General features: G+C 36.3%; 1 protein-coding gene across 1 annotated transcript in view; it reads right to left on the bottom strand.

The window, feature by feature from the left end:
* The window catches only part of CSMD1 (CUB and Sushi multiple domains 1), a 1210323-nt gene that overhangs the window by 191299 nt on the left and 994091 nt on the right, over positions 1 to 24933 (bottom strand). The window contains exons 28-33 of the mRNA XM_056344568.1: positions 24520 to 24658; positions 19578 to 19765; positions 13503 to 13697; positions 6897 to 7013; positions 3441 to 3554; positions 1447 to 1542 (exon numbers count right to left, since the gene is read on the bottom strand). Of these exons, the coding sequence (XP_056200543.1) occupies positions 1447 to 1542; positions 3441 to 3554; positions 6897 to 7013; positions 13503 to 13697; positions 19578 to 19765; positions 24520 to 24658 (849 nt within the window). The remainder of the gene's footprint in view (positions 1 to 1446; positions 1543 to 3440; positions 3555 to 6896; positions 7014 to 13502; positions 13698 to 19577; positions 19766 to 24519; positions 24659 to 24933) is intronic.

Below are 24933 nucleotides of genomic sequence, written 5' to 3'. Positions count from 1 at the left end.
AAATAGATTTTAAGTGTACAATTAAGTATAAAAGTAAGAAATCTTTCATTTAATTTTTAATATCTGTTTCAGGTAACTTAATATTTCTTCACCAGAAGCACAAGACCCATTTTCTGTGTCATTATAGTGCCTGAATAGTAATCATGAATTGTTGGAATGTTGATACTGTGTAAGAAATCTACTGATTTTATTTTTACTGATTTATTGAATTCCAAAATGCAGCTAGCAATTCTGGGTGTATTTCCAATGCCTACTTGAAATGCTGCTTGGTGGCATGTTTTCACTGTCATGTCAGGGAAACGTGGCTTTTAACAGAGATTAAATATACACCTCTTCTGGTCCATGGCAGTCCAGCAACTTAATCCAACTCAATACAAAATAAAGATGTGTATCTCCTTTTCCTCGAAACTGAATATAACAGTCACTGTGTTTAGAAAAGAAAGTTCTGTGGTCTTGTCCCTACTCATTTTAGTCAAGCAGAACACTGGGTAGATTTAATAGACATTTCTATGAGATAATTACATAGCTACAATGTGGCAAACTGCTCACAAACAGGGAAGAGTCGTTTGTGATGTTGATATAGATGCCAGCTTGGGCTATAAGTACCACAAGATGAAGTTGAGGAATGGGCAGAAGGTTAGAACTAAGGTGAGCAGACTTTGACATCTTCATGAAGTTGGTACATAGACTCTCCTAAGGAGCAAGCATGAAGGACGATACCAGTGAATTTTTGAGTGAGATTTGAGAGCCCTGGAAGAAATTATCCCATTGTGAGGGAAGACTGGGAATTTGGGGAGAAAGGGCTAGACCAGGAGCATTTCAGCAATTTAAACACACAAAGGGGACATACCATCAGTGGAGATGAGGACAGGTAATATATCATGAGTATGACAGCATTGGTTAGCTACATAGAAATAAAAATTGGGAAAGACCAAGTCCAGATGGAGCAAAGACTAGCAAGGGATGTAAGGGAAAAAGAGTCTACATATACATTAATTACAAAGGGAAGTTCAAAATCTATGTGGGTATGTTCATGCATTGTGGGGGATGGTGGGATATGTGGACAATCTAATGACAAATTATGCAGAAAATATTTTAAAAGTATTTTAAAAAAATATTAAATGTCCTTTTTACCTTGCCTTCACAGTTGTCACTACACACTTTTACAGTCTAAGGAGGACATGAACATTCAGCAGTAAGGGAGCAACAGACTACAGACTGCTGAGAGAGGCTGGACATATTCAGGTCCATGGGGGCAAATAGGATTCACTGGAGGCAACTGGAGTTATGAAGCCAGTCTACTATTAGGAGAAGTCCCTGACTGTTGAAGAAAGGTTAAGACTATACCTATATTTACAGAAATATTTTAAGACCTAAGAAGAATTCAAAATAATACACTGTGTGAGACTGGCACCAGTGTCTTCCTTCAAAAGCAGTCATGTGTACCTTGGTATACGAAGTGGAACCCCCTGGCTGTTGCCCCACTCTTGGCACTGAATCGCAGAAGAATTTGATTAGATGTAGCCAAAGGCAATGTCTCTCCTACAAATAAAAACAGAAAATGAATATGCAAAACAAACAACAGTTTTAACTCTTTAGAATGTAATCAAATATACTGTTAAAATACATAGATTTTTTGTTTTCTTTTATAGGTAAAGAAAACAAATAACTGCGTGAAATTAAATTTTCCATTGGAGGTTTGAAAACTTGTCAGAATAAAAAGACTTCATGATTCAACAACAAGTTTTCTGACATTTACTGCAGCTGTTGGAACCAGAACTCCAATAAACTACTTGTCTGAGGAACCCTACCTGCCATCTGGGGCCAAATTCATTAGAATTATTGGTTAACTTCTCTTTGTGACTGAGAGCTTTACCTTGCCTTGCAAATTGCAAAACACATTAAGTGATTAAAAGTGTTTGAAAACACACCACAGGTGATCTTCATGTGATGTTTACCATTTCAAGACAAAAACTGAAATGTAGAGAGTGGATCCATGACTTGTTTTATGTAGTTGCTTCAATAAAAGATATGGTCACACATTAATTACATTATTAACTTTCTAATACCATTTCATACTTTATATATTGACTTGAACATTAATAATAATGATTAATATACTTTATCTCCTTTCCTGAAATATCTGTCTACAGTATGATAGAAGTTCAGCAATGAATCACCACAGACATTACAGTACTTTTACACTGCAAGGATGCCACTCCATTTGGCAACTGTTTTTATTCTCATCGGATTATATCAATCCATATTTAAGGGAATTCTACTGAAATGAATGATAGTGCACTAATTTAAAATATCACAGGTAACTGGGTGAATAGGATTTATAATTCTTTCACTTAGATTAGGTTTATATTATTGTAACTATTGATTCTGTGTAACAGAATCCTATCCTAAACCTATGTAAATCAGATATAAGTAATGAGTAAAAATCGCAAGTTTAAATTCCCTTCAATTATTTCCCAATGTCTGCTGTGAAAACAGACAGTAGTTTCAACTTTTTTATGTTTGATGCAGTAAAATTAGTTGTTTAGATGAGTTGTCTCTTTTAAATTTAAACATTAACAAGAAAATGTTTTGTTGCAGAACTCCTGCCAATAATTTTAAAAAATATTAAATTAATTTGTGAACTCTTAATTATGACACAATTATCTAGGATTCACGAGAGGAAAATGATGAGCTGAATTTTTCAAATAATAAAATGTTTTCTGTATATCAAATAGATATGTTACATTCTTTTAATATCAAATACCTCTCCAATAATTCAAAGTGAACACCAAGAAGCCATTGAAAGACCTGGACTGCAAAAATCTTAAACTCATATAAAATCTTCTAAGTACTAGGATTGTATGACAAAACACATTCATAGCTGCAGAAATAAATTTATATATTATCCACTTGAGATGAACATAGTAATTATATATACATATACTTGAAATTCTGGCTATGTTTAAATCCATGCAAGTTTAATTATGATTTCACAGGGTCAACATTTTGCTATAGCTACCTGAATGCAACAGCTGGCCTGCTTTTAGTCTAAGAGTATGTTTGCATACAGATAATTGCATTTTGTGAATACAAGTAATTTGTGTTTAAATTAGACATTCAGAAAATGTAGATGTGTATTTCAGAGTTCAGGGGCAGAGAAGATAATTATACCATCCAATCCTCCCTCTTACATAAAGATCTGAGAATTTCATTAAATTATTCCTGCACTCATCCCAGTGATCAGTTCTTGCCCAAACCATATGTTTCCAGATGAAGGTCTTGATTCAAAGACTTAGAACGGTCTTCCATTTCCCTTGGCATCATGTTCCAATGATTTTATTATTGTATTTCCAAATGAAATTCATAACATTCTCCTGATTTATTTTTTCCATACTGAGCTGTGTAAGAAATGTATACTTCTTTTCTTTATTACCTACCTGAGTGGGATCCAGACAGTGAACTAAGAAGTCTAGCCTGAGAGTTTTCTCCATCAAACAATTCTGCCACATCATTCAAAGTTGTCTGAAAATAGGCAAATTGTCCAAACACAACTACATGAGAGAGAAGGGGTGGGGGAATTAAAAAAGAGAGAAGATAAAACAAGAACCTAGACTTTAAAAACAAATTTAATGAGATCTTTTGCTTTTCTTAGTTAGCAGTGGGTTCCTGCATGAATCCTTTCCAAGCTAATTTGTTGTCTACCATGATAAAACAGCTGCAGTAAGCACAAGAACCTGATGTGCTTTTCATTATTTTGTATTTTTAATTTTTTAAAAAATGTCACCCAATCACCCCAAAAGTGTGATCTCCAGTCAATCAAGATTTTTTTTTTTTTCCCTTATCGCAGTTATCTATGAGAACAAGAAAATGGAATATCTAAAAGGGAAAGTTTTTTTATCAAATTTCATTACCAATCTTAGCGACTATTAAGGAGCATATATTGTCATATGATTAGTTGCTCATCCAGCTTTAATCTGAGAAAGTTGTTTAGAATTTATTGATTTGGCTATTTTTGTAACTCTCTATTAGTACTTATTTTATCAGAAAGAATATAAAACCTGATCAAATACTAAAAAAACCAATGTGCTACTGGTTTTGACATATTGCTACACTTAATTTGCACTTCAGCTGTAACTAATTTAAAGTGTATTAAAAAAATGAACCATTTATACATCTCACTAGTAAATATCAAATGGTTCACTGGATTCAAATATCAGATAGCAATAAAAACATGAAGTAAAAAACCCAATAAAATTAAGTCAATAAATACATGACATCATCACTGGCCACCCATATTTTATTGACAAGGGAGGAATCTGTTTTAAAACTATACCTATTCCAGATTCTGTATAGAAATCACAGCTCTTCAATGCTATCCAAATTCTGTACAGATTATATTTTCCAATTTCTTGTAAAGTTCTTAATCTTTTGAAGTTGGTTTTTTTTTTAAAAAAGAACAAAACAAAAGTGTAGTCCAATCTCCTGATTTTTAAAAACAGTGTTAACTTCGAAGTTAGACTAGGCTGCTTATGTTTTTTTCTGGGCAAATTTTCAAAAGCAGAAAAACTCTTCTTCCAGCTACCTGTACATAATTGCTGTCATGGTGAAGAATGCTTTCCTTATGTCCAGTTGGAATTTGTTGTGCTACAGCTTGTGACTACTGCCACTTGTTCTCTTACTGCGTGCTTCTGGAAGGAAGGGTCCTCCACTTATCTTCTCCAGGCTGAACTTCCTTCAACTTTTCAGTTGAATTACAGTGCTTCAGTGTCCTGATCATCTTGCTGGCTCTCTGTTGGGCTTGTTCTAATTTAGCAATCTGTGCCTTGTAATTTGGAAGCACAAAACCTTAGACATACTTTCCAGATTCTACTTCATGAAGGCTACAAAGAGGGAAACTACCTTCTTTCAACTTGCAGGCTACATCCTTGCTAATGCAGCCCTCTGTGCAGTTAGTCCTCATTGCTGCAAGGGCATCCTTAACTCAACTATTATCAACTAGAAGTAAAGTTATTGCAGTGTTCTTCAATCCTTAAACCTATTAGAACCACTAAAAATGTCTTTCAAAATTAAAAAAAAAAAAAAAATCAAAATTGAAAAAGGACTGGTTCTAAGTTGTGTCTATGACCAGTACATTCACGTAACTTTTCTGTCAGGCCCTCTTCAAGTCAAGACCATCAGGAGATCCAGTATACAGAAATCATTTATCACATAATTGCCAAGCATTGTAAATGTTAGCTATAGATCCTACTATTTTTCGTCAGTTTTTCTAACAAATAAGAATAAAAATATTTGTTTAGATACTTGGTGAAAAGGTTGCAAAAGTTTTATATAGCATATGGCAAAATATGAAATTTTGAGCATTATTTAATAAAATCTTCTAAAGTATGACAATATCCAATTATTCAATACACTAATTAACAAAGTTAAACACAATGTAATTAAAGAATTTCACAACAACTGTTATGGGCCCAGAGATACTTTGCATGTTCTCAGTCAGGACTTCTAGTGAACAGTATTTAATAAAACCTCTAATGGGATAAATGTACCTTTCTGTAAAGCTTCAATAGCATTTCACTGTATCTACTGTCTTCAGGATCTAATCACTCTAAACAATTTGATGGATCCTTTCTGTAAGCTGCAGCCACTTTCTTATTTTACTGGGGTTTTTTTGCATTCTGTACAATTGCAGGCAAAAAAAATTACATCCTATCAAATCTCACTTTTTCTTGTAGAAAAGTAAAAAATATAATAATACAGAGTACTTTTAAACTTCGCTATAGTACAAATCTCAAAGATTTGTGTTACTCCCACCCCAACAACACTGATAACTTTCATATGATATTTTTTTAAGAAAAGGGCAATAACTAATTATAATATACTTTATTTAGTAATTATATAAGCATATTTCTTGCAAGTATCTACTGTGCAAATGTTTAGGGTTTGTTTCTGAAAAAAGTTTCTGAAGTGTAAGTACGAACTTTCTAAAATGATGAAAATTGAATTAATGATTTTCTTACTATAAAGCTGTGAACAAAACCACTAAGCTGTTCTCAAATGATAATAATAATTACTAATCTTTATCATCATCATTAAGAGTTCAGTACTAGAATTACATTATGAATTATTATTAGCAGGTGTAAAACTTTTCCCGAGCTCTCAACATGTAAACTTCTAACTACTTCTGCAAGCAGCTTTCAAAATTCCTTGGTGAAAAAGCTGGTGAGACCTTACAGGTTTCATGGCATATAGAAAGTACCAAACACACTAAAGTTGCTGCGCATTCAGTCTTTTAGTAAGTAGCAAAATGGATCTTATTGCTGTTTGTCTAGACTTGAATTAAAGAGATGTGCTTTGCAGAAAATCATGCCCTGCATACAATTGTACAAATTTTAGAGATTTTGTCCCAGTATTTTGACACATTGAAATGATTAGTTTTGTGATTTTTCAAAAACATTTCTGGTACTTTTATGTAAAATTGCTTTCTTTTCCTCCACTATACTTGTTAAATATAATCCTACTCATCTTGCCCTTGTTAAAACATGAAAAACAAAGTTAAAACATAAGAGAACACTTGATGCTTGATCTTTGACAACTGATTTTACTTTGCAGGAAGCCTGAATGAATGATTATCCTGTGATGAATGATGTAATCACTGAAAGTGTTTAGGATAAGCTTGGATAGCAGACACAGATGGCTTAGCTGAAGTCCATTGATTACTCTAGGGAGAAGTAAAAGGTCAGAACCCTATAATGGTTTTCCATGTCAAGGATACATTTATTTTTGATAAGCAATTTGCAATATATTGAAAATCTAAGGTCACTATTGCACATGAAGGACATTTGAACAACAGAACAATGCTTAACGATTGATAAATCAGTAGAAGAAATTCTTACCAAATTCTTTAGGTACAGTTATTGAATAAAGGCAAGTCTGTCCAGCAGTGTAATTATGAGGATAACTTGGTGATAAAACCACTCCCTCTGATCCAGTATAGTGCCCTCCACATGGTGCTGGAAACAAAACAGAAAAAAACCCCATGTTATATTAACTACAGTTGTATTAGTTCAGTCTGAAAATGAAAATCTAAAGATTACAAAGTGACAGGTCAGTGCTTTTGCTTTTTTTTTTGACTTTCCAATAACGACATATCTAATGGTTCTTTCTCAGCATATCATTTTTATTAAAATTTCTTCAAAATTAAAGTATATGTGAGTTTTACTTGACTACAAGTATTCATACAGAAGTGAAAGTATAAATTATTTAGTTGAAATAAACTGTAAACACAGAATTTAGGTGATTTTTTTTTTCTTTTATTTGGATATATATATCTGTATCTATGTATGCATCCATGTAAAAAAAATGCTCCAAAAAAAATATGGTACTGCATAAATAAATAGCATAACACAATTATCTTGGGTCTCAGAGGAATGCATAGATACGTTAACAGTACCCTGCACAGAATGCCATGGATTCTGCTTTGTGAGTGTATGATTGAATTGCTTTGCTTTTCACTCCTTTCTAGATGATTATCAAAAGAGCATAAAGATTATGCATATATGTATATAAAACAGAACGGAAAGAGTAAGAGAACTTTTTACAGCTAGGGAAGTTAGAAGGGATATTTAAAGACAGTGGACCCCCAACCTTCAAGATTAGCCAGGTATTATGTAAGTAGCAATTCTGCCTGTATCATCAGAAAAAAAAGTAACAACATACATATGGTATTTGCCTTCTATGTGTGGACAATAAATGCAACATGCTAAAGGACTGCTGGATTTGCCAATTATAACTGAAAGTATTACATCATAGAAAGTTTGGGTTTCAAGGATTTCTCAGGAAAAGCCAAAGCAGGGAATGGATGAAAAAGATATGTGCTTTTGGAGAAACAGAAAACATAAGGTGGGGCTATCGTTAAGTTAAAATACCTGCTTGTGTTGGATTTTGAGTAAATACAGTTCTATACATTGAAAACAAATTATTGCTGTCACTCTTCTCAACTTTTGAGAACTAATGTAAAAGCTTATCTTCTATTAAAATCTTCATTAAAATGTAAGTCACAAAAATTACATTAGTTATATGCAATGCAGTGTTCTTTTTTTGTGTCAAATGATTTCATCAAACACTACTAAAAACTATGGATTTTGTAAGAACAAAAGATTGTTGTACAATGTTACCTCACCCAAGAAGCCAATAATGAAATTGTTTTAAAAATACATGAATAGGTAAATTAAATTATAAAAAAATAGAATAGTCAAATTATTTCTGGTTTTAAGCCAGGAAAAGATCATTGCATAATCTAAAAAATTACTTTCTACTATAAGGAACAAAGTAAACCAACATTATTCCACTCTGGGAATCTTACATATAGCAGATTACATTTTAGCAACTGCCTGGAAAGTAGCTCTGAGGAGAAGGACCTGGGGTCCAGGTGAACAACAAGCTCATTGGTCCGAGGTTATCAGCTTCTGGCTGTCATCAGCTCATGTGCTGCAGGACTGTGCCTAGTGAGTGAGGGCACAGCACCTGCTTTGGTCACCCTTGGCTCCTGGCCCATCTGCCTTTGTGGAGCACACCTGGGCTTTAAAATCACACCTGTAATATCTCTACAAGTTTAACTTCCTTATAAAAGCAGCAAGTAATACTACAAATCTGTGGGTTTTCTTAGCTGCTTATATGAATTATTCAAAAATCCAAAGTAATAATAGAAGATGAGAAATTTAATCTATCAGTAGGCTGAGTAGGATTATGTGGCTGAGATGAAAATCAAACATCACAAGGAATCAGTTCATGCCATGAATTTAAAATCTTTCTATTTCTTTCTCTTCTTGCTTTGAGGATACCAGAAACTAAGCCACAAAGTCTGTCTTCTGATTACCAGATGAAATTCTTAAATCATGAACATTTAACTGGAATGGAAATATGTCATTTATGCTTAGTTTAGAGCAAATTCCCAAGTTATGGAGTTGTAAAAATGTTCCCTTCTAAAACATGTTTTCCTATTGTTAGCTATGTTTCTGATAAGATATATTTGATAGTATCTATGGTAACATCTTTGTAGTATATTCACTCTGTAAGGAAAACTTGTGAGTGCTTAAGCTGAAAAAGATGCAAGAAATGTTCTCTTGTAGGTTAAAGATGTAAAATTTATTAGTGCAGTGCTGTGGCAGTCAAACATATCCTAAACAGAGCTCTCAGGTTTAACTGTAAGTAGTTTTTGTTTTAGTGAGCCAAACTTACATTTTCAGACAGTGTATTTTAATAACTTCATCAAGGAATCTGAAATTAATAATGAAAACAGTATGCCTGAGACTTTCCATTAGTGCTTCAGAACATACCTACTGGAAGTTGCCAACTGTTACCTAGATAACTATGAAACTTGTTTTCATCATGTCTGACTGTAAAATGCTACCTTAAAAAAACCAACAACAAACAATAAAAAAAACACACCACAAAGAAATAAGTTCAATTAATTCACTTAATCCGGGTAATTTACTTGAAGTGCATCATTATCAGACATCATAAGGATTTGTTATACAGCACTCATTTTAGGTTCTTTTTCATGCATCAAAACTTGTAATGTTTTTCATACAGTATTTTAAAGAAGTTCAAAAGAGGACAATTAAATATAACTATAAATAAAGAAATATAAACTCAGAACACCATGTTAAATTGTATCATGAGAATTTTTCTTTGATGTTTTCAGTTTTGATTGTGTTAAGCTGTATATTACAAAAGGTTTTTATGTGACAAAAAAGGTGTTCCTGAGAATATTTTGGTTCTGGCCTCCTATATGACTCCTACCCTTAAAATGATGTATAAACATGCTTTATATAATGCATCCATATTTCATATCTATATTTAAACATAACAATTTAGTTTGTTTACACTTTCCACTCACATAATTGTTCTTTAAGTTATTATTGTCTCAATTTTACTCAAAATCATGCCCTGTGACAAAAAAGATTCTTTACTTCCTTTAGATCTTTGGCACAGCCATCATTACAGTACTACCGTAAAATAAGACTTAAAGGGATCCAAAAAGCTCATGCAGACCTCAGCAGTTTGTGGTTCCCCTATAACTCACAATTTCAGATTTATGTCCTTCTCATAAATCAAGTCTATTTTATTACAGAGTTATTTAAGACTCCACAAAGGAGTATAAAGATTTTTTTTTAATCTGAAATAATTTACTCAATACTAGAGACAAAAGTGTAGCAGCTATGTAAATGATACTCTAAAAATCTCCATGCCTTAACTGAAGTCTTATATAAGAGTATGTGTTTTAAAATGGAACACACAGTAAGCCATACTAGATAATCAGATTTTAAGTATTTCCATGTGTAATCCAGTTTAGTTTTACTCAGGTTTAGCAGCGTCAAAATACCCAGTCTTTCAGTTAGTTAGTTCAGCAGAAGTTTCTGCTTCTTTATACACCCAGTGTTATTTAGAATAGATATTACAAGCATCTCAATACTGCATTAATTTTCACCTTGGAGTAAGAATTATGATTATACTAAGGCAGAAAATTAAAGTGATGTCTCAGAATTATGGGTAACTATCTCTTCCTCTGTCCCTTGTTTCAGCATTTGTGTTGGATAAATATAGAACAATTAAAAAATCAAAAGAAAGTTATGTATACTATTTTCAATAAAGCACTAAATTATTTATGTTGAAAAATGACCTGTAAAATTTTAGGGGTTTAATTATCTATTGGATGAGCCTCAAAATGAACTCAGTGTGAGAATGCTGATGTCTACTTTGTTAAAATATAGGAATTGTTTTAGAAAACTCAGGGAGATCTTGCCAATGTTTATAAACATTTGATGGAAGGAAATGAAGAAATGGGAGGAGCCAGACTCTTCTTAGTAGAGTCCTCTCACAGAACAAAAGGCAAAGATCAGGAATTAAACCACATGACATTCCATCCCAACACAAGAAAACACTCTTCTACTGTGAGGTTAGTCAAACACTGGCACAGGTTGCCCAGAAAGGTTGTGGACTCCTCACTCACAGAGAAATTCAAAACCCAGCTAAACACAGTCTAGTTCTAAGTGACCTTACTTGAACAACAACATTGGAGTAGGTGATCTCTAGAGGTCCCTTCCAGCTCCAGTGATGATACATACAGAGGTCTGTCCAGGAGATAAGCTACAGTGTAGGTCTGAAGACCATTCAGGAGGCAGAGTCAAAACCAGAACTTCAAACAGATACATATAACATAATTCAGACAAGGAGAGAAGGCACAGGGCTGAGTTTAAATACATCTCCTGGTCCTTTAGGCAGGGGTCATAAGTGAAGATCCCAGCTGAAGCTGTTCAGGGTAATTAAGACCTATCTGCTTTCAGGGCTATACTTGCAGGTATTAAATTAAAGTCTACATAAACTTATGTTTTAATATTCTGTGATTCCAATGAATAATAAAAATAATGACAACATCAGAACAGCATCACTAACAATAATAAAAGGTATGTACAAAAATAAATTTATATAATATTGATATAGTATATAAACAATAACATAATGAAAATGTGTCTAGAGTAATTTCACTTTTTGTGGGCAAATCTGTTTAACATATAGGAAATCCTGTTACTCTAATCTGAAAGGCTTAGAAATAAATGATGCATACTTTTGCATTATTCTGGGTTCTCTGTTCCACTGGTAAATTACTGGTTTTCTTTACAGAGTGGTTCTATAATCTCCGTACCTTTCCTTAATTTTGTATCATCCATAATACTGTGGATAGTCTGGCCACCTCTGAAAAGATGAGTTTAATTGATACATACATATGTGTGCATATGTATATTGTGTTTCTATATGTGTGTATATATGCATATAAAAATGTATGTGTGTTTCTCTGTGCGTGTATGTATAGGCATATATTTGCACTGATAAGATCACGTCTCAAATACTGAGTTCAGTCTTGGGCCCCTCACTACAAGAAAGATATTGATGTGCTGCAGCACATCCAAAGAAAAGCAATGAAAACGGTGAAGGATCTGGAGCACAAGTCCTATGAGGAACAGCTGAGGGAGCTGGGGTTTTTTAGCCTGGAGAAAAGCAAGCTCAGGGGAAGACCTTATCACTCTCTACAACTACCTGAAAGAATGTGGATGTCAGTTCTCTTCTCCCAAGTAACAAGTGACAGGACAAGAGGAAATGGCCTCAAGTGCACCAGGGGAGGTTTAGGTTGGATATTAGGAAAAATGTCTTCACTGAAATGGTTGTCAAGTATTGCAAGAGGCTACCCAGGTCAGTGGTTGTCACCATCCCTGGAGGTAATTAAAATCTGTACAGTGCCTAGGGATGGGGTTTAGTGGTGAATTTGGCACTGCTAGGTTAATGGTTGACATCAACTATCTTAAGGGTCCTTTCCAAACTAAATGATTCTATGATTCTCATGTTGTGCTTGTGTGTGTGTGTCAGGGCAGGGATTACAATCCCAAGTGCCTGAAATAATGTGAGACTGAAGTCTAGTAAAGTGGTGTTTTCATATCTGAATTCATGAAGAGTAGTAGCCATTAAACATCATGAATAATCAACAACCCACTGCATCAGTTTCCCATGCCTTTTTTATTTAGGAGCACAAACATGGACTTAGGCTATAGCTACACTGGACACTAAACACTACAAGAGCCTGGCCTTTGGCCTTCAGACTAAGCAGCAATACTAGTACTAGTACTACTACTGTCACTTTCAGCAACAAATGTGAGTGACCTACCAAGGACAGCCTCTGTCCCATGCTTACTCCTGCACTGTGACTAAGAAATTTTAGTGTTATAAGGTCTGGACCAAAATCATGCCTGGAAATAGTCTAACAACTTAAGTCTGTAACTTAACCTACTCCCAGTCCCCAGTCCTTGCTCTGAGCACAATGCAACTAGTATATGCATAAAGTTGCTACATTCTTTTAAAATGCAGTTCAAAATTGCTATGGCTAGGAAGGTAATACCTGAAAACAATACATACTGAGATTATGTGGGAGCACAGATAAATCACTATTATTATAAATTAGTCATATATTGAAGCATCATTTGTTTGAAAGGACTGCCCCTACTGGCAGTCTAAGAAACAAACTGGCAATGGATAATACAAAGAGAATAAAAAGACACAGTGGATAGGCCAGTAATACTTCACAATTATTATTTAGTCTATTTTATATGGATTCTCATATAGATCACAAAGCCTTCCACTAAAATTGATGTAAAGGGGAAACCATGGAAACTTACATATTACATTATAATCATTGTTGAGAACGTAAGAATATGTGTTGATTTCAGAATTTAAAGGTATTTTAAAAAAGTTAAAACAATACATCAGTGACTAAGGTATAGTCCAAAACTTGTATCATCATAATTTTTATTTTTTAAATTCAGATTATTATTTTTTTTTAATACAAGCTATATGTGTATGAGTAGTAAAAATATCCTCAGGGAGGCCTCAGGGAGTGAGAAACTAAATGCACTGGGGAACAAGGGAAATGGTAAGAAAGCAGTACATACCATTACAAGATGGCAATGCTCTGTTCCATGCTGGCTTCCCATCTGCACCAATTACACACGTTATAGTTGAAGGATCAATAATCTTATATCCAGAATCACACTGGTAAGTAATAGTTGAACCAAGCTTAAAGTCTGTCCCAATTCTTGTCCCATTCATGATGTTTCCAGGATCAAAACAAGCTTCCCGTGGCTTTTCTGTTAAAATAAAGTAAATCTATATACACTTTCAATTAAAAAAAAAAAAAAAAGAAATTGAAATTGAACATTTTTTTTTTTCCAGCCAGTTCAATTTTTTCAACAACTTATTAATTTTTTTTCTTGTTTCTGTATGCTTACTATAGGACCATTGAGGTTTCCATTAGATTGGTTCTCTAGTCAAGGAAATTATACTGAGAGGATCTAGCTAACAGTATTTTCTTCCTACCTTTTGTTATTAGAACTCTCAAAAAGCTGAATGACTCCAATGAAGTTTAATAGTTCAGAAGAAAAACTACTATTTGTAGAATTCACCACTTAACACTATTATGTTTTTTAAACAAGTATCGTGCTCAGAACTAAGTAACTTCTGGTTAGAAATCTGCCATACTATAAATTAAACAATAAAAATGTATTGTTCCTTTATATTTTGTATTTTAAAAGATCTAATAACAACTGGAGCTTGAAGGCTGACAAAATAAGCACAGCAGTTATTTTCTGGCATGAGTTAATAGGTAGGAAATCTTTAACTCAACGTGTGTATAGACATTGGTGTTAAGACTATGATTTAATTCATCATCTTTAGCAAGGTAAAAAATCAAAGAAAAGGGTTGGGAGAAATAATTCATATTAGAAATCACTTTGTTTCAAGAATATGATTGAATGATCTTCAAACAGAAATGGATTAGGCATAGAATATTCTTTACAACTAAACAAATGAAAACAAAATATTCATATTACTATACTGTCAATAACTATGCAATATTTTTTCCTACAAAAGGCTCAAACGCAACTCAGTCCCTTTAAAATCTATTAAAATATTGTGTAATATTACTTCTATAAGCAATATTTTGCTAAATATGTGAGCCCTTTAGTAGGGAAGGATGCACCTAATATAAATTAAGTTTATTATAGGTGGCAAAGATTTTTTATTAAAAAATTCCAGACAAGTTCATAGTCAAAGTTTACAGCATGCCTCCTTCTGTTTATAATAAAACACTTATTTTAATGAACTACTTTAGGGATATTATCAGAAAGCAACACAAGATCTCCATAGTCAGAAATGTAAAGCTTGCCAAGGCAATCACCTGTGGTGCAGACGCATTCCGCAGGAAGCGGTGGGTGGTGTGGGGGGTGCCCTGAGCCAGGGAGACCCCAGGGGAGCACAGAGACCTACCCAGAGCTGGCAGCCCACAGGAGAGCAGCTGAGGAGGCGTGGGCAGGGCCAGTAGTAACTAACGCGGACACCCCCACTCCCAGAAAAGGCGGCCCTAGGGGGCGCCAGCGACCAGGAGTGGTGACCAATGCATGGCACGTCACCCAGGGCAGAGGTGTAAGAAGGGAAAGACTTCCTCTTTATTGGCATCAGCCAACCTGATGTGCTTTCTAGAGAGCTGTGCTGCTTACCGGGGGCTTGTATCAGGAATATCACTGAGAAACTACCAAGACTCGTACAGTCCACTGATGATTTTCCACTGCTTTTATTTCACATGGGCACAAATAATACAGTCAGGAGCACTCTGAGGAGCGTCAAAAAGGACTACAGAGCCCTGGGAGCAGCAGTAAGGGACTCCAGAGCACAGGCAGCTTTTTCATCAGTCTTCCTGGTCAAAGGGAAGGGGTTTCGTGTGGCAAATCTACAAATGGTTACAAGACTGGTGTCACAGTCAGGGGTTCAGTTAGGTAGACCATGGGACTTGCTTTGAGAAACCTGGTCTACTGGGGGCTGATGGGGTTCATTTCACAGAGAAGGGGAAGAGCATCTTCAGTCATAGGCTTGCCAACCTCTTCAAGAGAGCTTTAAACTGAAGTTGCTGGGGGAGGCGAACCTTAATCCATCCCATACCTACCAATTTTATGCTAATGCCAGCAAGAGACGCCCAGACCCTGCAGAGGAAGGAGAGCACCTAAAGAACAACACAAAGGAATTCCGGCCACTCCAGCCAGTAAGTCAGCTTCAGCAGGGGCCCAGCTTAAACGCCTCCACGCAAAGGCACATAGCATGGGGAATAAACAAGAGGAGTTAGAGGCGTGTGCACACTTGCAGGATGACAATATTACTGGCATCACAGAGATGCAGTCGTATGGCTTGCATGACTGGATTGTTGGAATGGAAGCATAAAAGCTTATTAGGAAGAACAGGCAGGGGAGAAGAGGATGGGTGTCACCCTCTATGTCCATGACCAGCTGGAGTGCATGGAGGTCCATCTGGGCATGGATGAAGAGCTGACCAAGAGATTAAGGATCAGCATTAAAGTGAGGGCAGGGACAGGTGACATTATAGTGGGGGTCTGCTACAGGCTGTCCGACCACAAAGACTGAGCAGATGAGGCCCTTTATAGGCAGATAGGAGCCACCTCACATTCACAAGCCCTCATACTCATGGGGGACTTCAAACACCCAAATATCTGTTGGAGGGGCAACACAGCAGGGCACAAGCGATCCAGGAGGTACCTGGAAAGGGCTGACAATAACCTCCTTCATTAGGTGGCACAGGAGACAACAAGGAGAGGTGCTATACTGGACCTTGTTCTCACCAGAAAGGAGGGGCTTGTGGAGAATGTGAAGCTCAAGGGCGGCCTTGGCTGCAGTGACCATGAAATGGTGGAGTTCAAGATCCCTAGGGCAGCAAGGAGGAAGCACAGCAAGATCACTGCCCTGGGCTTCAGGAGAGCTGACTTTGGCCTCTTCAGGGATCTGCTTGCTAGAGTGTCATGGGATAAAGCCCTGGAGGGAAGAGGGGCCCAAGAAAGCCAGTTAATATTCAAGGATCCCCTCCTCCAAGCTCAGGACCAATGCATCCCAACCAAGATAAGTCAGGCAAAAATTCCAGGAGGACTACATGGATGAACAAGGGGCTCCTGGATGAACTCAAACACAAAAAGGAAGCCTGCAGAGGGTGGGAGCAAGGACAGGGAGCCTGGGAGGAATACGGAGAACTTGCCCAAGCAGCCACGGAGCAGGTTAGGAAAGCTAAAGTGCTGATATCAGTAAATCAGGCCAGGTGCATTAAGGGCAACAATAAAAGATTCTATAGGTATTTTGGTGATAAAAGGAAGACAAGTGAAATTGTGAGCCATCTCCAGAAGCAAGCAGGAGAGCTGGTTACCTGGGACATGGAAAAGGCTGAGGTGTTCAATGACTTTTTTGCCTTGGTCTTCATGGACGAGTGGCCCAGCCATACCACCCAAGTCACAGAAGGCAAAGGCAAGAACGGGGACAATGAAGAACTGTAGGAGAAGATCAGGTCCAAGACCATCTAAGGAACCTGAAGGTGTACAGCTCCATGGGACCTGATGAGATGCATCTCATCAGGGTCCTGCTGGAACTGGCAGATGAAGATCAAATCATATTTGAGCAGCCATGGCAGTCTGGTGAAGTTCCTTCCCATGGACTGGAAAAGGGAAACATAACCCCCATTTTTAACAAGGCAAATAAGCAAGACCTGGTGAAGATGAGTTTGCTAGGGATACATTGTGCCTGACAAATTTGTTGGCCTTCTACAATGGGGTTGCAGTGTAGGTAGATGAGGGAACAGCAACTGCCATCATTTACCTGGACTTCTGCAAAGCACTTGACACTGTCCCAAGTTGCATCCTTATCTCTGGAGAGACATGGATTTGATGGATGACCACTCAGTGGACAATGGATTGGCTGGATGGTTGCACTCAAAAGAGTTACAGTAATGGCTTGATGCTCAAATGGAGACCAGTAATGAGTGGTGCTCCTCAGGGGTCTGTATTGGGACCAGCACTGTTTAACATCTTTGCCAGTGACATGGATCCTGGGATCAAGTGCACCCTCAGCGTGTTTGCCAGCAACACCAAGCTGCGTGGTGCAGTCAACACACTGGAGGGAAGGGATCTCATCTAGAGGGACCTAGACAGGCTTGAGAGGTGGGCCTGTGTGAACCTCATGAAGTTCAACACGGCCAAATGCAAGGTCCTGTATGTGGGTCAGGTCAGTCCCAAGCACAAATACAGGTTGGGCAGAGAATGGATTGAAAGCAGCCCTGAGGAGAAATACTTAGGGGTGCTGGTGGCTGAGAAGCTCAGCATGGCCTGTCAATGTGTGCTTGCAGCCCAGAAAGCCAACCGAATCCTGGACTCTATCAAAGGAAACGCGGCCAGCCAGTTAAGGGAGGCGATTCTTTCTCTCTGCTCTTGTGAGATGCCATCTGGAGTACTGCATTCAGCTCTGGAGACCCCAAGATAAGGACATGGACCTGATGAAGCAAGTCAAGTGGAGAGCCACAGATATGATCAGAGGGTGGGAGCACCTCTTCTATGAAGACATGCTTAGAGAGTAGGTGTTGTTCAGCCTGGACAAGAGAAGGCTCCAGAGAGACTTTATTGCAGCCTCCCAGTACCTCAAGGGGGCCTACAGTAAAGCTGGAGAAGGACTTTTTACAAGGGCATGGAGTGATAGGACAAGGGAGAGTGGCTTTAAGCTGGAAGAGGGTAGATTTAGATATGATATCAGGAAGAAATGCTCTACAGTGAGGGAGGCATACGCTGGAACAGGTTGCCCAGAGAAGCTGTGGCTGCCCCATCCCTGGACGTGTTCAAACCAGGCTGGATGGGGCTTTGAGCAACCTGGTCTAGTGGAAAGTGTCCCTGCCCATGGCAGGAGGTTGGAACTAGATGATCTTTAAGGTCCCTTCCAACCCAAACCATTCTGTGATTCTATAAACTTTATATAAAATACAAAATAATATATTTAATAAAAATATTTAATTATTAGGCACAAATGTACTCCCCATTGAATATAGTAACTTCTAAAAATATAATTTTCTGCTTTTATATTTTTATTATTTCATTTAACTTCCAGTTGCATAAAGGCTCACATACCAGACTATGCTGAGAACAAAAAGTACATAGCAAAATATGCATGCACATTTTCAACAGGCATATTTTTCTCCTTATCCCCTTCTGCTTAACTTCTCATTTTCTTTCCTTGCAGGCCAACAAGTGTTCCTGGAATGAATTATTTTCATATTCTATTTATAAGTTGTTTCAAGTTGTTGCACAAATTTAGATAGGAACAAACAAAGATTTCATCTATGCATTATGACAGTTACTTTAGGAAGAAAAGCTTTGCCAACATGGAGAATAATGCATGATGCTGGATGAAAGATTAAGACTAAATGTAATAATGATTTAATAGTTTAATAACCTCCCTTTATTTTATTTGTATGTTATTCCTATATTCTTTAGATATTTCTGTTCCTTCATTTTTGACATGCATGTTAACGTGGTTTGCTTCCATTGTCAAGAATAAGAAGCAGAGGCAACACCTCAGCTGATGAAAAACAGCTTAATAAATCTCAGCAGAGATGACAATCAAGCCAAAGATGGCATCTGCGACCAGAAAAGAAAGCAGCACATATAATGAGTGTTTTTCTTTATAAAACAGCATAACCCATTCTTTGGCTAGTAATAGGTACCCCCAAAAAATGCAAATATTGTCCTGCAGTAGTTATTAAAAAACACATATGTATATTCAACATAAAGTGAAAAGGAAAATATATTGGTATGTATCAGCAAGGCGGCAGCAGCCACCATGTATTCTAATTGGGTAAGACAATTCCATTATTCTACAACTCTTCCAAATGCTGCTTTTGATGTGCATCTTCTGTCTGTACTTTTTTTCCTGAACTGCAAATGTACTTAAGTGATGTGAAAGTGATTTCATGAAAAAAGATTTCTATGTTCCTCCACGCATTTAAAGAAAATAGTTTTTAAAACCTGCATCAATGCAAACAGGTATTTGGCAGCTCCAATAGTAGTACATCTAGAAGTAAACAGATCTGAGTCTCAGTAAATACTAAATAACATTTCTTTCCCTTTACGTTTCCATAGATTATGGTGAGAACAGTACCTTTATAGTCAATGGCAAATCCTGACATTCCAACAGAAGCGTCACTGCGAAAAGCCAGAAACAGACTGTTACCACTGCTCTCAATTCTTTCAGGAGCCTGTGAGCCTTGAAAACTGCCAATTAGAGGACTGTTGGAATCTTCCCCTTCATAAATATGTAGAAAATCATAACTGGGTTCCATATTGAAACTGAAAATAAAGGAAAAAGATGAGTATATCTTTATTTCTTTTTCATGAGTTTAAACACTACTGTGACTGTGGCTGTCAATCTTCTTCCTAACACACGTTCTTCTCCAAAAATAAGTCTTCTGAAATATGATTCACAGTGAAAATTTACTAACTTTCAATGGAGTTCTCTTTAGCATTGATTTGAACACCTTCAGCTTTCCAGAAGATCAACTATCATGCCATCATGCAGGTTTTGTCTACAGTCAGTGAAAAAGAAGCATATGCTCCCACCTGTTGAACACCTTTCACAATATGGAATGAATCACCTGCTGCAGAAAGGCTGCCTCTTACCAGTGACCACAGGAATGATCCAGACAACTATCTTAAATTAAAAGTCCAGCTTTTATTTGGCTAAACTGAATGATATTAAATCCACTCATTACAAACATAAATTCACTTTTTTAGGAAAAAGATGCTTTCATATGGAAAGACCACTATCCTTCAACTTGCCTTTGTTTATACCTAAATTATATCAGAGATTTATGATAAAGTAAATTATTATCAATAAACCATCTATTTTATGCCATATTTGATAACATTTATAAGTTTATACAAAGAAATTATGAAAGTAAGTGGGAGTCCTTCAGAAGAATTTTATTGAGATGAGTTCTGAGACAACATAAAAACAGAAGCATTTATATGAGAAATTTATACAGAGCTAGATAAATGTTATATACTAGGACAAAAGAAGAAAATATAAGAGAAGTAAAACTACACTAAAGAAAAGCAAGGACTCAGTTGAGTGGGGTTTTTTTCTTTATATTTATCTTTTTAAAACCAAATAAATAAATATTTGGCTGTTTTGCAAGTGTGGCAGTCAGCTGTTCTTCTTTCTATTACATCAGTTTATGTCTACCAGATCATGTTGGACAAAAAGGAACAATGTCTTTATCTAAGAAATCAGTAGAAAACATTTTCCTAAGAAATGTCAAATGTAAATGGCTTCATATAATGAAAAATATTTTATGTCCTATTTTCAAGAGGTAAGAGAAACGAGAAAAATGTTTTGAAGCTTCCACTAAGACAGAGAACTTTTAGTTGAGAGTTAGAAGAGTTGAAAGAAATAGCAAGTCTAAAGACCGAAACCAAGGAAAAGCAAATTGTACTGTGCAATGGTTTTCAATCTTTTTGTAGCCAACACACATGTGAAAAAATAAATGACATCTCTCTATTCTCATCCCACATCCTCATCCTATGCAGACACTTCTGTCTTCTCAAAGGCAGCTCCTTGAGAATAGTACAGGTCTTAGCTGTAGCATACTGCCTAAGAATGAAAAATGTTAGATAAAATGAACAGAAGATGGTATGCTAAGAAAGTAGATTTTGAAGGTATCAAAGAAACATTACTATTCTTGAGCATCTACCTAAGGTCTTAGGAGTCTGGGGAGGTCCCTCCTGACTGGAAGCTAGCCAATGTTATTGCAATTTACAAGAGTGGTGTGAAGGAAGACCCAGGGAACTACAGACCTGTTAGTCTAACCTCAGTTTCTGGAAAAATTATGGAGTAGATTATACTAGGTACTCTTTAAAGGCATTTAAAGAGTAATGCAATCATCAGACACAGTCAACATGGGTTCACAAAGGGAAAATCGTATTTAATTAATCTCATATCCTTCTATGATGAGGTCATCCACCTAGTGAAGGAAGGGAAGGCAGTGGATGTAGTTTTTCTGCTTTTAGTGAGACTTTTGATACTGCTCCTTACAATATCCTTCTGGACAAGTCATCCATCTGTGGGATGAGCAGGTTCACAGTGCACTGGGTGAAGCACTGTCTGAATGGCAGGGCTCAAAGGGTTGTAGCAAATAGGACTACATATGGCTGGTGGCTGGCCACCAGTGGTGTTCCTCAGGGTTCAATTCTAGGGCCAGTTCTGTTCAATAAATTTATCAACGATCTGGATGCAGAAATTGAATGCACTATTAGCAAGTCTGCTGATTATACCAATCTGCAAGGTGCTGATGACTCTTTTGAGGGACAAGAGGCCTTGCAGAGGGATGTAGACAGATTGGAGCACTGGGCAATCATTAATGGGATGAAATTTAACAAGTCCAAATGCCAGATTCTGCATCTGGGACAGAGTAATGCTGGGCACAAGTATAAACTGGGAGAGAAGTGGCTTGAGAGAAGCCCTGACAAAAGGGATCTGGGGCTGCTGGTCAACAGCAGGCTCAATATGAGTCAGTGATGTGCCCTGGCAACCCAGATGACAAACTGCATCCTGGGGTGCATCAAACACAGTATAACCAGATGGTCAAAAGAGGTGACTATCCTGCTCTGTTCAGCCTAGGTGTGGCCTCATCCTTGAATAATGTGTGCAGTTCTGGGCCTCAAAATTTAAGGATGTAAAGGTCCTGATTGCATCCAGAGAATAGGAACAAAGCTGGTGAAAGGCCTGGAAAGCACGTCATGAGGAGTGGCTAAGGATTCTGGCTTTGTCTCTTTTGAAGAAAAGGAGGCTGAGGGGCAACATCATTGCTCTCTACAGCTTCCTGAGGAGAGGGAGTGGAGAGGGAGGTGCTGAGCTCTTCTCCCTGGTATTCAGTAATAAAGCGTGTGGGAATAATTCAAAGCTGCACCAGGGGAGGTTTAGACTAGAGATTTGGAAGCATTTCTTTACTGAGAGGGTGGTGAAACACTGGAACAAACTTCCTAGAGAGGTGGTCAATGCCCAAGCCATTCAGCCTTTAAGAGGCATCTGGACCATGATCTTAATAACATGGTTTAACTTTTGGTCAGCCTTGGAGTGGTCAGGCAGTTGGATTAAATGATCATTGTAGGTCCCTTCCAACTGAAATATTCTATTCTATTCTGTTCTATTCTAAAAATCAAGGAAGTTATTGAAAGGATTGCAGAGCTGGAGTTCTTTCAGCACTGCTATTTCATATAAATCAGAGGGCATTTGTGACAGTGCATTATTTGTGTTCAAACATTAAATATGTTCATAAAACTACCTCGATTTACTTATCTATTACAAAGTTACCAGCATGTATGTGCACACTTTTTCATAAAATATGAATCCATATTACTGTTATGGTCCATTTATACTAAAAGTACAGTATTTATTAAAAAAAGAGTCAGTTTTCCGTTTTGTCTGTCTGACACCCATATGCATACAGATAACAGTGTTGGGTTTCCCCTTCTTAATTTGTTTTCCAATGTTCTTTTTTTTTTTTTTTTTCCCCAGTTCTCTGAAAATATCTACAATATTAGCAACCCCACAGTCTACACCTTAAAAGGCCCTATATTGCCATCAGTCAGAAGATGGATGAGTTTCCAAGAATATTCTCCAGCATCAGGTAGTTTTGTAAAAGGTACTGGCAAAAACCTGGGAAGCTATGGCATAACCTTTTTTTTTTCAGATTTCTAAAGATTTCTGTCTGGAAAACATAAGAACTTCTAGCACAGAATATCAAATTTAGGAAAGATTTAGGCAGTCCAGTGATTATTTATAGAATGTTTATAAAATGGAAGTATAGCATAAACTGCAAATTCCTTTATATTGCTCATACTCATATTCCTTAAAATAGAATTCACAAACATACTACTGAGCATACTACATGAATACTGAGCAACTATAAGTTTATTTTATTTTGTCTTACTTGAAAGGGAGCATTTGAGCTGATTATTTAGGCAGTCCACAGAAATATGCTGCTTATCACACCTACCATATGACATCTTAAAGAGTGTAATTAGGGGAGAACTATTCCCACCCTTTAATGCTATGTGATCAAATATCTGAAGAACAGAATTACTGTATATTTCATTATATAATTTCAAGTTCCTTAGGCTTTCATTATTTCATTTTTTGTGTATCAATATTCTATCAGATAACACATTGCAATTAGCCAATGAAAGAAACTAGGGGTTTGGTTTGGTTTTGTTTTTTGGGGGGGGGTGTATTTTTTTTTAAATAAAGATGAAAATATTACACAACAAAATTCTGAACATGCCATCATTTCTTCCTAAAAGAAACATAACTGATCACCATCCCACTGAAGTCAACAGGAATGTTACTATTCTTAGCTTAAAAATCACACTTAGGACAGAGAATGATAAAATAAATTAAAAAAAATAATAATTTGCTTTTGTAACCATATATGTAGCAAGCAAGATTACTATATAGGCCTGATTCAATAGAAATGCTAAACTGAACACATGAATATGACTATATCCCTGAACTTAAATTTGTGTTAAAAATCTGTGCAACAAATATAGGTTGATGGTGAAACACTGAGTAAATAAAATTTTTAAAATATTATTTGACATTATCTAGACATTTTTTATCTCTTGACTAAGTAGACCAATTTTTTTTTCCTGATCTATGCACTCCAAGCAAAGTATATTTAGCATGCTTTTATAAAAACCTTTAAGAACTGAGTTACAAATAGTTTCCACTACAGTTCAAGTCTCTACTAAAAGGTACAACATAAATCAAGCATTTCTATAAATTGACATTGTTTTTCAAATATTTTTAATTCATAGGTCACAGAAAGTTTTGTTGCTTAGGAACATATTTGATTTCAAAAGTGCCATATAACTGTATTATTTTTTTTTACGTTTTTTGGAAGCAATGATATAGCACATATTGGATGTATGCTCCAGGACTTAGCCAGAGAATATGATTAGAAGTTTTAAGAGTTGATAAATGATGTCATTTTTAGATGTGACATTTAAAATACTTTTAAACAGAGGCATTCATCTAGAAATGGTACCTTTTGAATATCAAGGCAATGACAAAGTCAGGGTTTACTTTTATTCTCCAGTCACATTCTTTCCCAGGAGGATAAGGCTGTGGATAGTTAGGTGATAAAATAACTCCTGCTGGGCCTGTCAGGTTTCCTCCACATGCAGCTGTCACAATGTAAAAAGAAATAGGAATATGGTCACAGATTAAATTTAGAAGCACATATTAACTGTTAAATAGGAATAAATTGTTTTCTAAATTTACCAAAGATAATAATAATAAAAAAAAACAAAACCAGAGCCTTCCCACTTCTAGCTAGCAAACATTTCTGTATTTTCCTTAAAAAGTGAGCTTTGTGCATATTCAAAGAAGCACCAGATAAGCTTTTTCTAAAGGAATAAATATATGGAGTTAAATATAAAATCCTGTATATTCTTGCTGT

Source organism: Falco biarmicus, chromosome 6 (assembly GCF_023638135.1).
Source record: "Falco biarmicus isolate bFalBia1 chromosome 6, bFalBia1.pri, whole genome shotgun sequence".
Classification (NCBI taxonomy): domain Eukaryota; kingdom Metazoa; phylum Chordata; class Aves; order Falconiformes; family Falconidae; genus Falco; species Falco biarmicus.
The sequence above is the reverse complement of the archived record's forward strand: the minus strand, read 5'-3'. Positions and strand labels throughout refer to the sequence as shown.